This window comes from Plecotus auritus, assembly GCF_963455305.1.
Source record: "Plecotus auritus genome assembly, chromosome: 7".
Classification (NCBI taxonomy): Eukaryota; Metazoa; Chordata; class Mammalia; order Chiroptera; family Vespertilionidae; genus Plecotus; species Plecotus auritus.
The window spans coordinates 34,210,599-34,226,162 of NC_137774.1; the positions used below are offsets into that span (position 1 = coordinate 34,210,599).

Below are 15,564 nucleotides of genomic sequence, written 5' to 3' on the forward strand. Positions count from 1 at the left end.
GGGTGCCCTCCTGGACAAAAGTATCTTGGGAATGGTAACTGGAGCTTCCTACATAACTTCTGACCACAGACTTAATTTGCCCAGTATCAATCATCTGTTTAATAGGTGTTCCAAAACCTGCAATTAGTGTAAATATACAATAGGTGCTATTCCACAAACTGAGAGATGGAATTTGAATGGAACTGTGTACAGTACTTAAGGAAAACCTCATTAATTTTTTTTTTTTTAAAAACAGGGCTAAACAAGACAACATGAAAAAAACGGGTGGGAACAAACAGCTCCTCTCCTTCCCCCTCTCTCTGCTGCCTGTCTCCTTCCACAATCGCCCGATTCAGTCAACTGTTGCTGAAAAACAGAATGAGACCCAATCTGGGTTCCCTGAGCAAATATGGGATTTCTTGTGGAGGGCAGAGGTGATTTCTCCAGGCAGAAGCTGGAGTATAAACTCTTCTAGGCCTGATGGTTCAGGGCTGAAATGCTGAGGAGGATCCAGCATCGGGCCATCAACCGAGGTCCCTCCCTCTCTTCTCCTGGTCTCTCCCCTCCCCTTGAGTTCAGTAAGGGGGTGGTGGTGTAAAAAAAGCGCACAGCTTTCCATCTCTCCGCTCCTTAAAAATGTCCTTGCGTAGCCACCGCATACAATCCAGCCCCAGCAGCAAATAATTTTACAGTGAAGGGCTCGCCGATCCAGAGCGGATAAGTGAAATCGGCGCCCAAGGGCAATTTTAATTGTCTAACAGGGCCCGATTTCCTAAGAGGTGGCAGCACGGGGCGGGGAAGAAGGAGGCAGCTCCGAGAGGCAACAGGGGGCAAGCGGCAGCAGAGAAAGGGGACCAAATCGGTGAGATCCTAGCCTCGGCCTCCGAGGAGATTCCGCAGAAAGGACTCAGGGGCTAACCCCACTGTTCCCCGGGAGGCGTTTGCAAATCATATATGCAGCCAAAATGGCGCTGAGAATAAAAATATAATTTAAAGACAGGTCGCCATATTGTAAACAGAGAGACAGAAGAGGCGGACTCAAGACACCCTCCATGATTTCTTCTACAGCCGCAAACGCCCGGACACCGGGTCCCGGGGTCTGGACCTGGGCAGCTCTGGCGGCCGAGGGTTCCGCGCACCCACCCCGAGGAGAGCCCGGCCCGGCCTGGCCCGAGCCCGAGGGCGGCGGGCGCGCGGGCAAGCGAGCGGCACAGGGCCCAGAGCTCCTCCCCTTCCTCCCAGCCACGGCCAGCCGTGCCCGGCAAGCTCAGTCCCGGCTCCCTAGCGACTTCCAGTCCCAGATGGGGTTCTCCTTTCTCCTCCCAATCCCCACCTCGGGGTCCGGACCCATCGCTGCTCCCCCCCCCCCCAAAAAAAAACACACAAAAAAACACCAAAACGGCCAGAGCCCCGCATACACCTGGGGCCGGGAGGCGCTCGCCCCAGCAGCGACAGAAAGTCATCTAGCGGCTGCAAGCGCCCGTTATTTGGCAGGCAGGGGTAGGCCGGGTGAAGGAATGTGCCAACAAGGGTCCACCACGGGGCTCCAAAGGTGTCCGCAGACCTTACCAGCACTGAAGGTGGAAGGCGGCAGGGCAATGGTCACAGCACAGGAGATCACCACCTTCTTTGCAGCTATCGCAGCTGTCGTGGTTGGTGGCCCTGCCGCTTCTCCGGGGTTCCTTCTCAGGCTTCCGACTCCGCTTTTCTGCCTCGTCCGTCTTGGGGGGTGCCAGCAGAGCTTGGATTTGCTGCACACACATACAAACGGCGTGTGTGCACACTCGGAGCTCCTGGGCTGTCCGTCGCCCCTCCGGCGCGGCTTCTCCGTCACCTACCCCTCTCCCCCCTTTTGTCCTTCTTCCTCCCATCCAGGCTGCTCCCAGAACCTCTCAGCCCCCGGAACCAGGGGGAGCCCACCCTAACCGTGTTCCTGCAGCACAACAACGAGAACAGCTTCTTCCAAATGGGGAGAATCAGGGTAGGGGGATGGGGAGAGGGTGCGCGGTTCCCAGCTCGCCACTTCCTTGTATGGACAGTGGGGGACTCCAAGCTAGGCTCTGGAGAGGCCTGAAGCCGGGTACCCGGACGTGCTGGGGGAAGCACAAAGGGGCCGACAAGAAGGGGGTGGGGAAGCCCGCCGGTGCAACGAGATGGAGTGGGTTGGTGCCTCGGGAGAGCAAATCGAGGGCGGCGGGTGGTGAAACTGCTGCAAACGTCCTCGGAGGCTGAGCTTGGCCCCCTCAAATTGCAAAGATGGGAGAGTCTGGGTGGAAAGAACCCCCCTCCTCCCCCGGCCCACTTGCGCTGCGAGCTCAGGACTGGCTTTGTGGGGCGGAGGGCGGAGGTTCCCTCCCGGCGCTGGGGGAAGGGGATGAGGAGGGCTACTCTTACCTCCATCAGCCCCCCTGACGTGTCCAAGTCGTACACGATCGTCTTGGTCTCCATTTTCTCCCACATTCATCCACCTCCCGGGCTAGGCGCTTTCTGCTCGGGCCCCCCCCAACCCCGGGGGGAGGGGGGAAGCGGGAGGAGGGGGCGCTCCTGACCCCGGTCCCCTTCTTTTTTCTCAACACAGGTCCCGACTTCCTCGCCCTGGCTCCCCCCCACCCCCCGGCCCCCAGTCCCCGGGATGGCAGCGTCCTCCCTACGGGCCGTGAGGGGGGAGCGGCCCCTCAGCCCCGGCCCAGTGGCTGACTGCACGGTGGGTCCCGGCTCCGGGGGTCAGGCCTCGGTGGGGCCTAGTCCCACAAGCTAGAGCCGGCGCTGGCGACCGCTGGTCCGGCAGGGAAGGCTGGCGGGCGCTGCCATCCCGGGGTTGGGGGATCGCAGGGGGGGGTGAGAGGTTAGGTGAGGTTGTGGTACGTGAGGTGACTGCGGGGAGGGTGATGAGGGGTGGTCCCCGGGCTCCGCCTCTCGCCGCCGCCGCCGTCTGCGTCCCGGCTGCCGCGCACTTGGCGCAAACTTACCGCGAGCGCCCGCAAAGCCACCCGCGCAGGCGCCCGGGGATCGCTGCTCGCCGCGCGCAACCGCAGTGACAGCCGGCGGCCGGGCTCCGGCGCAGCCGCAATGAGGGGGTACCCCCCAGCGCGCAGCCGCGCTGGCATTCTTCTGAAGCGCCGAAACCTTGGCTTTTTTTCCCTGCGCCAGCGCACTGAGATAAAAGGGCGGGACCTGAGGTATCGCGCAGGCGCCTGGGAGAGAGCGTAAGGGTCACAGCGCAGCCGCAGAAACATGAGTACGCTTCATCCATTGGGGTTTGTATATGGACCAAGAATACTCTGTTCCTGCGCAGGCGTGTTGAGGCTGTTCCTCTCCCGCCTACAACAACACAGCCAGCTCTCACGCAGGCGTATTGTCACCTAAAGGCCCTAACAAGAATGCTTCTCCTTTCGCCATTTTGGTAATGGGATATAGACTATCATGTCCTTGGAATCCTCAGGCATGAACAGGAAGGATAAGGTGTGGTGTTGGCTGGAGCTGGTAGGCTGTTGGTGACAGCAGTACTCCTAGGGATGTTGCGCTGGACTGTTTGGTTCCAGCGTCAGGTGTGGCTGGACCAGGCGCCATATTCTTAAAGAGAAAAGAAAAGCCATCGCGATGGAAAACGATGCTTTTGGTGTCGGGTTGGATGGCTCCTGTTACCACTTCCCTCCCGTTCCCCACAGTTAATTTTAGTCTCAGCATCTCTGCCTTGCGTAGTGATGACACCATGGAGAATTTCGCATGCCTGTTAGTACCCTCTTTTGATCACTGTCCCTGAGAAATGCTCTTCAAGAGGAAGCCAAAAGCCAAGAGTTTATGATGTTGACAACGCCCAGCTACCTGCCTACAGTGGACTTCAGCTCCCAGTTTGCAATGCGCAAGGGGTCCAAAAGGCTAACGGGAGCGCATTGCTCCCTGGGAGAAAGGTTCGCGATGGCTCTGGTGGATTGTGGGAGCCGTAGTTCTGTGTGCGTGCGATGCACTCTACGATAGGATGGACTCGGAGAAGAGTGATTTGCCTTCTAGGAAGAGCTTCTTTTGGGAGCTGCAGTTCTGTATGCTGGGGTATTTGTAGTCTGAAGGCCTCATTTCGAGTTCTGTGAAAAGGGCTTCATGCTACCTCTCCGGTGCCCGCCCCTCCCCCTGGTATTTCTTTCAGAGATGGCCAGTTATCCTGCCGACTGTAAATGAAGCGGTGAAGAAGGGAGTGGCATCATTGTGTTTGACACTAGGAGTTTAGATGGCACTGTCCCCCGGTCGCTGTGACTGCTCACTGCTGAGGTATACTTACCATTGCCAGAAGCCCAAAACTGGAAAAGGCTTAAAGACCATCTGTATTAATCCCCTGATTTCCAGATGCACAGAAGGGAGTAGTGATTTGCTTAGTTCAATTTATGGAAGACCTAGGACTGACACAGCTTTCTTGATTCCCAGGCCAGGACACTGCCTGTGAGGAGTTGCTGCTGTTCCTTCTTTTAGGATAGTAAGGAGGATGAGTTAGATGGGTTGGTATGTCAGTGTGTGGTCTTTGGTTTCTGATAATCCTCTTGGTGCCTGGGAAGAATTATAAGGTCATGGGCCTTATCATTGCTCTCCACCAACCTCAGCAAACAAATTATACTGGCTATGGGCCAGAGATGTGGCCCTCAGAGAGAGGAGGGCTGAGTTAGATGTATGGAAGTGGCCAGACTTCGTCTTTTCTGGGGATATATTTCATGCCCTCAGAAGTTGGAGCCTCATATGCTCTCTCTTACTGGATTCCTTCCTACTGCTCAGGGCCTAGTTGTGTTGCTGTGTCAGCTTGAAGGCATTATGGGGCAGATAAGTAAGCCACTGGCACAAGCCCAATAAGCAAAGCTTTACTTTGATCAACACCATCATTTGCAGTTGAGAATTGGAACAGGCTGTGAGCTAACGAGGGATATAATACTTGGCTCTGTTGACAAGTGCCAGGAGAACTAATCACTCCACACTCCTCCACCTCCTCTTCTTCCTCCTACTTTTTTGTTCATCCTCACCCGAGTATATTTTTCCCATTGATTTTTAGAGAGAGTGGAAAGAAGGGAGGGAGGAGCGGGAGAGAGAGAAAAACATTGACGTGAGAGAGACACATTGCTTGGTTGCTTCCTGCATGCAGGGAATCAAACCTGCAACCCATGTAGGTGCCCTTGACCCATGCCCCTTCAGTGCGCAGGCAGACGCTCTAACCAATGAGCAACACTGGCTAGGGACACACACCTTCTTTGAACTTGGAGGGGGTGAGGTCAGCCCAGCTGGGCCAGGAGTTGGTGCCACCTTGGAGAGCTCCAGCCCTGGTTATTCAAGGAGGATTGAGGGGAGAGAGAGCAGGTGGGATACAGATACCTTCAGAAGTGACCTCTTGTGGCTAATCTAGGCACTGCACCCTGCCTGGACAGCTACTCCATTCTTCAAGGTGGCCTGTGCTAGAGCCAAGAGGTGGTCAGCCATGAGTGGTTAAGACTTCTCTATTGGAAGACTGTAGAAGCAGAAGGTGCTGGTTGCTGTTGTTATTTCCTTCAGAGATTTGTCTTTTGGCTTCTGAGTTCCCCTAATTCCCTGTTGCTTGTTTTTTTGCTCTTATTCTGGAGGCAGCCATGCAGAGCACACTCTAAGCACGGACGTGCGTGCTGTGGATCAAGGCTGGGCAAACACTTTCATTTCAGGAGGTGCTTGGGGCCACAGGTAATGGGCACAGGGACTGGAAGGGACCAAACTTGGCTAACTTAAGCAGATCCCATCCAGCCACTTCTTTCTGGAGTCTGGGGCTTTCGCTAAAGTAGGAGCCAAACCTCTAAGCTGCATTGTCCCTGCTCCTGACAGTCTGGATATTTTCTGAGGCCAAGGCAGACTAGAGCCTCATGTTTAGGAGTTGTCTCTGGTTCCTATTCCAATTTCCTAAGTCTTGCTAGCTGGGAAAGAAGAGGAAGAAGAGATGTATGTGTCAGGCTTCCTGGGTCTTGTCAGCAATACAGTGACATTGAGAAGGGGCTTGGGAATTTGCTACCTTGTAGTTCTAGACCTGGAAAAGAGGGGGAAATGAGGCATTGAGGTGGATGAACAGTTCCTGGACTCTCACGCTTGGACTTCACATTTCACTGCCATCTATTGCACTGACCTTGTTGGGACAGTGAACTCTGTAGCACCTATAACTGTAGCACCTATTGATTTCAGAGAGGAAGAGAGAGGGAGAAACGCCAACGATGAGAGAGAATTATTGTCTCCTGCACACCCCACACAAGGGATTGAGCCCGCAACCCGGGCTTGTTCCCTGACCGGGAATTAAACTGTTACCTCCAGGTTTAGAGGTTGATGTGTAACCACTGAACCACATCAGCCAGGATTATTAGTTGATGTGTCCAGCATGCCTTATGGTCCTGAAATCCATATCCCATTTATCTCCCACCTCCTTTCCCTTCAAAAAAGCACCATCCACCTGGCCACTGCTTTTTTTTTTTTTTTTCCAAAACACCATTTTAATAAGGAAACAACAGAAATAGAAGATTATTGTCTGGCTGGAGGCCAGACTGCATATGATACATTACATATACAAAGTGACCTATAACCAGCTCCTGGGCCTCTCTGACCCCCTGCTCCATGCCAAATTCCTCGACCCTTAGACTTCTACACCTCTCCAGATTATGCCTGTCCACTCCCCTTATCCCAAAACAGTGGCCAGGAGGGGAGTCTGGCAAGTGGTTGGAGTTAGAGAAGGGATTAGTGGGAAAGGGGATGTTTTAACAGCCAGACTGGCAATTAGGAGGAGGTCTTTCTCTCCTCAGGGTAGGGGAGCAGGGGGGCTTCCTGCTTTGGTGTGGAGCATGAGTACCTAGGAAACCCCAACCTTAGTTTGCATAAGGTCTCTAAACCCTGCACGATCCCCTAGAATTGTTGCCTCCACTGGGAAGGGACAGGAGCAGAACTGTCCATTCCTGGGCCTTTAGAGAAGGACTAGAGGCTTTCTCAAGGGGCTGACGTTGGCATGGGCCGGGACCACCCAAAGGTCACTATTGAGAGCAGTTTTAGCCACTGGTGATGCCCTGTGAGGAGCACCCTGGCGCAGTTTCTGCCATCATCACGTTAATGCTGCTGCACAGTGCTATACGCCAGGGCTGGATGGTGGTCACATGGAGAAAGGCGCTTCCATTCTGCCTCTGAATTCCAGGCTCGAGGTGCAGGGCGTGAAGGAGGGTCAGGCGAAATGCTGGTTCTTGATGCATATGCTCCAGCTGTGTTCTGCCCAGAGGCAGATGTCTCCTGACTTGGACCTAAGGAAGGGCCCTCATGGGCAGTGGTACCAAGAAAATAGGACCTGGTGGGCATTGCAGGTGGGGAAGGACACAACTTCGTGAGAGATTAGTGGTGTCTCTTCCCAGGTGGTATGTACAGGAGGTGGAGGGACAGCAGGAAGCTGGGGGCTCTGCTGCTGGGCTGTGATGCAGGGCTGAGCTGGCTTCCCCCACCTAGATGGATACTTCATATTCTCTCATCTCCTGCAAAGGAAAGAGACTGCTGGGAGTTGGAAACTTGCATAAAGTTTGCCAGCCCACAATCCACCTTCCCAAGGAAAAGGAAAAGAGCAAGAGGACTTGACAGGGCCCTCAGGGGTACCTGCCCAAGGGAGCATAGCATTGAGTGCTGGATAGGGTGTCAAGGCTGGCCTGGGTACTTACTCCAGTCTCGTAGGTTGGATTGTCAAATGCTGACTCCACGGTGATTCGGTCATAGGCGCGGGGTCGTGTTCTGGGCAGCTGCATGGGGTTTTTTCCCTGGAGCCTGTGGGACAGAGAAGTCTGTGCGTAGAGTGCGAGGCAGGAGTGAGGCAGGTGTGCAGGATAGGAAGGGAAGCCAGACTCACCTGGAAAAGTAGAGGTACACACCTCCCACCAAGAGCGCCATTGCCACCAGTGGCAGGAAGATGGCAGCTGCCATGTGGGCAGCATCCAGGGTGCTGGAGGCAGCAGGTGCCTTGGCAACTGAAAACACAGAGGGTGGGATTGGAGCAGAGGTCCCAGTCACTTAGGGTCCTACAGCCCCTCACCTCTGCCCAGGGAAGTCCAGCCAACAGCTCCTTCCAGCTGGCTGGGGGCAGGGAAGGAGCTTTTCCCACTGCTAGTCCCAGACCTCTCTCTTTTTCAATCCACCCTCCTTGGGGAACCCAATGGCCTGGGATCTGTGAGAACCAGCAGAAGAGACTACTTCCCTGGCCCTCGAGCGTGGGGGCTCACCATCCAGGCTGCGGCCACTGTAGAACCCATCCAGAGAGGCTGGAACAAGAGGGGAGGGCCAAGGGTAGTGGTTGAGTCTAACAGGCCTAACCACTAAGGCAGGGAGTGGGCTGATCCTGGAAAGGATTTGTCCAAGGAGAGCCCACCCCAGCATTTGTCTTGGTGTCACCAGGTCAGGAAAATCGGGCAGAGACTGGGGAGACCAAGGGTAATATGAAGGGAGTGTGGGCAGTGGGTTCTGGTTCTCAACATTTGACATCTTTGCCAGAGCAGCCCTATGGGCCAGGCAGAGGGTTTAGGGGGGCAGACCACTCACCAGCCCTGCAGATGGGTGGAGGGTCACTCCAATGTGAGGGGTTCCCAGGTACACACTTGATGCTGGCCTGGCCCTTCAGCACATAGCCAGGGGCACATGAGAAGTGGACAGTAGCCCCCGCTGGGTGTAGCCGCTTTTCAGGACTGCAGGCACCGTTCTTGGGGGCACTGAGGCTATGGCATGGCTTGAGCTGTTCCACTGCAAAGCAGGCAGAGCCTAGTGAGGGAGCCAAGCCCCTAGCCTCCAGAGGCAGCATCTTTTATCTCCTACCAGAGGCTTCCCCTCCTACCCATTTGACACTTACGGAGACATTTGGGGGCCCGGTCGCTCCACTTGGGGCTGCTGGCTTGGCGGTCATGGCAGGTGAGGATGGCACTACCCGTCAGCACAAAACCCTGGTCACAGATATACTGCACCGTGGCTCCCACAGGGAACTTGGGGCTAGATACGAGGCGTCGGCTGTGCTCCACATCCCCAGGGTCATGGCAGGAAGTTACTATGAGTGTGTGGGGGGAGGGTGATGGGGAGGAAGTAGCTCAAGTAGAAATCAACAAAAGCCAGTCCTCCTGGGCTTTGTGCCAGGCAGCCAACATCTTCATGCCAGGAAGCTTTACCCTCTAGTTATCTGTCACTACCATTTTGCTGGTGTGGCCCCACCTCTGTCCCCTTCCAATCCATGAGAGTCAATAGACACTGATTGGTGGAATTTAATTAACAAAATAAACTGATGAACAGAGTGGATCCAGAGATATGGAAGCATGGAACAGAGTGAGGAATCTCGGAGGGAAGGCGGGGAGATGATCAAGCAAAAAACTTGTTTGCATATATGCATAACCCATGGACACAGACAATAGGGTGGTGAAGGCCTGGGGTGGGGGAAGGGGTGGGCTGGAAGGAGTCAATGTGGGGGAAAAGGGGACATATGTAATACTTTCAACAATGACGATTAAAACAACGACAACAAACACTGATTGGCCAGCTACCAGGCATGAAATACTTGGAGTACTTGGTAGATAACTCTATGGAAAGGTATTGTCCCATTTCACAGATGAGGAAACTGAGGCTATGAGAGGTGGAAGAACTTCAAGGATACCAGCTGATAACAGTTGGAGTCTGGTTCATAGTCCAAGAGAGAGACTTGTAGGTTGCATTGGGAGGAGCATATGGGGAACAGGTACACTCACCCCTCTGGCAGGAGGGCAGGTCCTCACTCCAGGTTAGGTCCCACTGGCACATAAGGATACTGGATCCCACCACCTGGTAGCCAGGGTAGCACTGGTAAGTGACGACAGTGCCATGCACCAGCTCAGGCTGTGATGGGCTCTTCCAGCCATTAGGGATCTCAGGCAGTTCTGGACATGTGTCATTGCGGGGCACCTCTAGGGGCACAGGGGCAAAAGATGTAGACCCTCAGCCAGTACCAGAGTGCTAGCCTCCCTCCTCCTGAGGACACTCGACTCCTGCCACTTTGTCCTGGGCCTGGCCTGGGCCGGCTCAGTGATTCATTCTTCCCACTCAAGTGCCCCTCCTTCCTCGTCCCTGACATGACTGTCTCCTTGATTCCTGGTTTATCACCTAGGCTTTGACCTTAGCTCCAAATACATGTTGGCCAGTTTCTCGGTCCTGAGAGATGGTCCGAGTAAAGTGGGGAAAATTGTCACTTCTATTAAAGATGATCAGAAAGGTAGAATGGAATACTTTTCCTTAATTCCCTATTTTTGTTATGAAGTTCTGCCTGCTGCCCACCAAATCCCTCTTGCTGCAACAGAAGGCCCCTTTCTCCCACTGGGCCCTGGGCGAAGATGGAGAACAAGGCTAACTTCAGGTGAGGCCCAGAGTGTTTTGAGCTTCCCCTTGTCAGACAAGAGCATTCAGGCTCCTCATCACCCTGGCCTCTCCGACTTGCATGTTTTGGAGTCTGCATTCTAGCATCCCTTCTCCCTCAGGCACAGGGTGGGGCAGGGGCAAACTCACCAAAGAAGTGGATGACAAAGCCCTGCTGGTAGCCCAGCACCGAGGTCCCAGGGTCTGACTGGAACTGGATGGTAACATCGGCCATGGAGGTAAAGAGCTTGAAGTGGCCTCGGGGCCCAGAATACTGGCCCAGAACCCGGGCTGTCAGGTCATCCCCATCATAGAAGGTAAGTACATCACCAGGGCCTATGCGCAGCCTATGGAGGAGGACTGTCAGGGAGGGTGGGCCTGGGGACTCCAGGATGGGCTGGGCAAGAGATGTCTCCATGGCTTAGGAGCTGGCTTGGCTGAGCCCCGTGGGCACTTACACTCGGACGTCCAGCATGATGCGCTTGTCCTCCTCCACGTGCACGCCCCAGATGCAGTCTTGCCCACGGCCATAGGGCTCCGGCCAGTTGGGGGAGAGCACCACGCCGGCTGAGTCTGTGATCTCCCCACTGCACACAGCTGGAAGGCAGGGGAGGCCCGGGAGGCACGTCCCCTCCGCATTCCCCCCAGTGCCATGTCCTGGAGCTGCCATCTGCCCACAGGAGTGCCTACCCATTGCTGGGAGTCCCCACCTTTTCCTCGGGGAATCTTGAACGACACGTCACTGGGACCCTGTGGCCCCAGGTTCTGTGGCTGGCTCCCTGGTGCCCACCCTGCTCCCTGCCCTTGGCAGGCCCATCTCTGCTTGTGCCTACTGACCTCGGCAGGCTGGCTCTGTCTCATTCCACTGAGGGTCATGGGGGTCAACACACTCAATGATGATGGAGCCTTGCTCTAGGGTATAGCCAGGGTCGCAGCTGAACTCCACGGTGGTACCCACAGGATAGGAGGGTGCACTGCTGCTGAAGTTGCCGTATTTGACAAAGGGCTCATAGCAATGGCCCTGCTGGAAGGCTGTAAACCACAGGGCCCAGCTCAGCCTTCACTGGGACAAACGGGGCAAATGTCCTCCTACTTCCCTTCCTAGGGCTTTCCTCATCCTGACTACAAAAGTCTATCTTGGGCTTGGAGCAGGGACAGGAACAGCCCAGAGCACCTTTCCCTATTATGCTCAGGAGACTGTCTTGATCACCGTTATATTTCTAGCACCTAATTTTGTGCTTAGTACATAGAAGGTACTCAATACATGTTTTGAATGAATTAATGAATGCATGCATGCATGAGTGGTTCTAGAATGTCTCTTGTAGCAATTCTCCTTCCCTAAGAATTGGGCCTTTTTTACTCTTAAAATTCTAGAGAATTCATTCACTTGGACCAGAGGGCCTGGGTCCAGGCAGGGGTCTCCTGCAGATGGGGTAGGAATCCTAGACTTGAAGGAAGGGATTAAGAGAGAGGGCCTTGGTGCCAGGTGAGCAAGGGCTGAGTTGGAAGGAGTGATGATGGCATGGAGGGGGAGGGTATGAGAGAAGAGATGCTAGGCCCAAACCCCCACTCTAGCCCCTCACCCCTGGGTAGGCCCCATCAGGCTCACCCTCATAGCGCAGGGCCATGCCTGCAGCTGCCCCGCTGCTGTCAGTGCTGAGCTCCACAAAGAAGTGTCGGCCGGAGCTGAGCAGGCCCTCAATGGGCAGGTACTCCACCTCATAGGAATCATACAGGGGCGGGGCCTCCACGTTGTCCCCATTGCGGATGATGAGCCTGGGTCAGTAGAGTGGCAGCTGTGTGGCTGGTTGCTGACCCGTGTGGGTGTGACCCATGCTTGTGTACTGTCCCTCCAGAAGGGTATTACCAAGCCAGGTGCTCCCCTCCCACCAGGACATCCCCTCACCGGTCGTCATCCTCTGCCAGGGAAACCTTCTCAAAGTGCAAGTGCAGTCGCTGGCTCTCGGGAGCCTCCAGCAGCCAGTGGCAGGTGAGGTTGTTGCTGTAGTTGCCCGGGAAGCCAGGCGAGACAATGCGGCCGGTGGTGGCATTGCGAATCACTCCACCGCAGGCAGCTGGGAGACAAGGCCAGAACTGTGGGCGGGGCCCCTGGCTGGATCCCAGGCAGCCTACCAAGCCTTACTGCTTTCCCCAGCTCTGTGCCCTGTGCATGGAGGCAGCAGCGATCTTTGCCTTCATGGTGCTGAAGGTCAATCCTTTGCCCCTGTAACCCTGCAGCTCCAGGCAGCCTGGACTCCAGAATCTGCCTCCTAACCTTTCACATCTCTGGGACTACCCATATACAACTCCCTTGAATGTGGTAGCTCTGCCATGGCCTGGCTGTGTGGCCCTGGGTGAGTCACTTTCCCTCTCTGCTGACTCCTCCGGGTGGCCTTCCCTGACTGCCCCCAGGTGGACTTTATGAAAGCCTCTTACCCAGGCTCCAACTTTTTGGGTGTATCTACCTGATGCCACTTCCTAAAACCAGTTACTGTTTGGATATGTCCCTTAACTAGGATCCCCTGGGGGAGGGGCCAGTCTTCTCAGGCAGGCACAGAGTTGGTGTTCAGTATTTGTTGAATCAAATGATTGAATCAGTGTAAAAAGGGGGGTAGGACTAGATCAGGGGTGACAAACATGGTGTGTATGCCATTCACCTCCAAATTCTGTGCCCTGAGTAGACATGACTAGTCAGGTGATGGCCTCGAACACTTTCTGAAATAGCATCACTGCCACCGTCATTCCTGGGCTGACCCTTGAGGGCCTTTCCAGCACTGCCTCCTCTGGCCTGGGATTGTCCTCTTTTGCAAGGAGGGGCTGAGCAGCTCACTTGTCCCCATCCCTAAGGACTGCTCAGTTCCTTGGCCATAGACACCCAGCTGCCAAGTGGGGCCAGTGAAGCGGTCTCAGGCGAGAGGAGCGTGGCTGGTTCAGGCAGCACTTTCCTTTCCTGGACAGAGAGCTTCGGACCCTACCAGCTCGCAGGGACCCTGCTGCCAAGACACAGGGCCTTTGTCTCTAAATGTTCAAGACAGCAGAATGTTTTCACTGAATAAGCCGCGAGGAGATGGGGTTGTGGTGAGTGTCTCCTCTGCTTCTCTGCAGAGAGGGCAAAGCTACCTTTTGCTTGTTCTCAGAATAGAAGGCCCTTCCAATCTGATCATGCCCTGCCCTACACTTAAATTCCTCCGTGGTTCCCTGTGACCCCCAGACAGAGGCTAAGCTAAGATGGCATTCAGCCCTTTATGAACCTGATTTTGGACTTGGCCTCAGCCTCTCCTTATTTTCCCCCTTCTTTAGGCACAGCTCACCAAGTCCTCCCTGTAGCACGCTGCTGCGTCCCTCCTCACCTCTGCATGTGCTGTCCCAGGAATCCACTCCACCTCTCTGGGCTAACATTCTTGTAATCCTTCCATGTCATCTCCTTGGGAAGCTTGCTTTGACTCCTTCCTCATTTTGGAGCAGCCTGCCCTCCCGTGGGTCCCCCTTGCTCTCTGACTTTGTCCCATCCCAGCAGTGTCTGCCCTGAACATGCCGAGCTGCTTTCTGGTCTCACTAGACAGCCCATGCCTGGCTCATTCACCTCTGCTTGTGCCTGGCACCCAGGAAGAGTGTATAGACTGAAATAAGGTTCAAAAGCACAAGCTAAAAAAAGGAAAAAAGCCCAAACTGCCTTTCATATTGCAAACTAAACACTCCATCTTTTTCCTGCCAGCAGAACTTGGGAGTCTCTCCTTCCACTCTCGCCCTTTCTCTCATCCGTGTCTCTGGAATCTCTTCCCACCTCTTTATTTCCAAAGTCACTAAGTTCAAACCCACTCGCCTGGCTGGCCTCCCAGCCTCTGGACACCACCTGATTGGCTTTCCCGGGGAATAGTTCTGAGCTCCTCCCTCCTCCTCTCCAAAACTTAAACAGCTCCCACCCCAGTAATTTGGCTGATATTCAAGGCGCTCCCTCTGTCTTCTTCACAATTCTCAGGCCTCAAATACTCCCTTACCTCTCCTCTGTATCACTGTCCACTGAAATGTCAAACCTTCAGTGCCACTTGCTCCAGGAAGCCTTGTAAATGCCCAACTAAGAATGCTTTCTCTCCTCCCAGGTCACTTATGTCTCTTCATTGGTACTTTTTACTTCCTGCTGTGAAAGTTGATGACTCACGTGCTTTCTTCTTCCCCCATTTCCTGGAAGGGTGGGCTCGTTGAGGGCACACTCCCTGTTTAATTCAGCTCTATATACCTGTGGTGCCTCTATATAGTAGGTGCTCACTGAGTGTGGGTTGGATGAATGCCACAGACATGTGAAACCATTTTCTGGCTTCCTTATGGGGAGCCTGTGACGGTACAACATAGCAACAGAGAACAGAGCTGAGCCCCCCTTTTTACTCCCCGGTTCAGCACTGAGTCCCCTGGGGCCACTCACCAATGCAGATGGGCTCCTGGGAATCCCAGAAGGGCTGAGTGGCGTTGAGACAGGTAAGGAGCCTGGCACCCTTCAGCTGGTAGCCAGTGGCACAACGGAAGCGGGCACTGCCTCCTGGATGGAGGCTAGTGACAGTCACAGCTCCATAAGCTGGACGTCGGGGAAAGTGGCAGCTCAGGAGATAGGCTGCAGAGAAAGAATGGGTGACATTGTGTGTGTGTGTGTGTGTGTGTGTGTGTGTGTTTGTGTTGAGGGGGTTGTTGGGTCACAGCCAGGGCAAAAGGGGTCGGCTCCAGCCTGCCTGGTGGTGTCACTTGGGGCCAGAGGAAGCATCAGGAATTCCAGAAAAGAGACTGATCCCTTCCCCAGCAGCCTGGGCTCTGTAGCTTGGGCTGTGGTCCAAGGTTTCTAACACTTTAGGCAGGTTACTTGGCCTTTCTGTGTCACAGTTTCCTCATTTGTTAGATGAGGTTAAAGCCCACCTACAGGGTTATTGTGAGAATAAATGGGGTAGTGTTTCATTCAGTTTGGTATCCCTGGAATCCAGCTGATCGTACGTCTTCAAAAAATATTACTGAAAGACTTGAAGGTGTGAAAGCACTTGAAACAGTGAAAAGCCTATACTAATGTATTTATATTATTTTTCCCATAGAGGACAAATACGAATTGCAGCAGGAAAGATTGAAGCCAGACAGTAAAAACTTTCCTAATGTTCATTGAGAAATGCTAAAAAGCTCGATGGCAAGGTGGTGCACTTTTTAAAAAACAGGATGGGCAAGGGTGGGGAGGTAAGG

General features: G+C 54.4%; 2 protein-coding genes across 6 annotated transcripts in view; both read right to left on the reverse strand.

Annotated features, from left to right (window-relative positions):
- Positions 1 to 3,010, reverse strand: part of PHF12 (PHD finger protein 12) — a 42,918-nt gene extending 39,908 nt beyond the window's left edge. The window contains exons 1-2 of one of the 2 annotated variants that reach the window (XM_080679051.1): positions 2,374 to 3,010; positions 1,549 to 1,730 (exon numbers count right to left, since the gene is read on the reverse strand). In XM_080679051.1, coding sequence (XP_080535177.1) covers positions 1,549 to 1,730; positions 2,374 to 2,439 — 248 coding nt within the window. In that variant the 5' untranslated portion in view covers positions 2,440 to 3,010. Of the gene's footprint in view, positions 1 to 1,548; positions 2,020 to 2,373 lie in introns of those variants that run through there. The other variant, XM_080679052.1, reaches the window with a different exon arrangement.
- A 3,435-nt stretch (positions 3,011 to 6,445) lies between these two features.
- Positions 6,446 to 15,564, reverse strand: part of SEZ6 (seizure related 6 homolog) — a gene marked incomplete at its 3' end in the record, with an annotated part of 44,771 nt that continues 35,652 nt past the window's right edge. The window contains exons 5-17 of one of the 4 annotated variants that reach the window (XR_013961043.1): positions 14,771 to 14,956; positions 12,257 to 12,425; positions 11,960 to 12,126; positions 11,188 to 11,382; positions 10,809 to 10,947; positions 10,501 to 10,697; positions 9,711 to 9,783; positions 8,831 to 9,022; positions 8,527 to 8,724; positions 8,211 to 8,249; positions 7,841 to 7,958; positions 7,656 to 7,758; positions 6,446 to 7,475 (exon numbers count right to left, since the gene is read on the reverse strand). Coding sequence is in view for 3 of the 4 variants with exons in the window: in XM_080677296.1 (XP_080533422.1) it covers positions 7,584 to 7,758; positions 7,841 to 7,958; positions 8,211 to 8,249; positions 8,527 to 8,724; positions 8,831 to 9,022; positions 9,711 to 9,905; positions 10,501 to 10,697; positions 10,809 to 10,947; positions 11,188 to 11,382; positions 11,960 to 12,126; positions 12,257 to 12,425; positions 14,771 to 14,956 (1,970 nt within the window). Of the gene's footprint in view, positions 7,492 to 7,583; positions 7,759 to 7,840; positions 7,959 to 8,210; positions 8,250 to 8,526; positions 8,725 to 8,830; positions 9,023 to 9,710; positions 9,906 to 10,500; positions 10,698 to 10,808; positions 10,948 to 11,187; positions 11,383 to 11,959; positions 12,127 to 12,256; positions 12,426 to 14,770; positions 14,957 to 15,564 lie in introns of those variants that run through there. The other 3 variants (XM_080677297.1, XM_080677298.1, XM_080677296.1) reach the window with 3 other exon arrangements.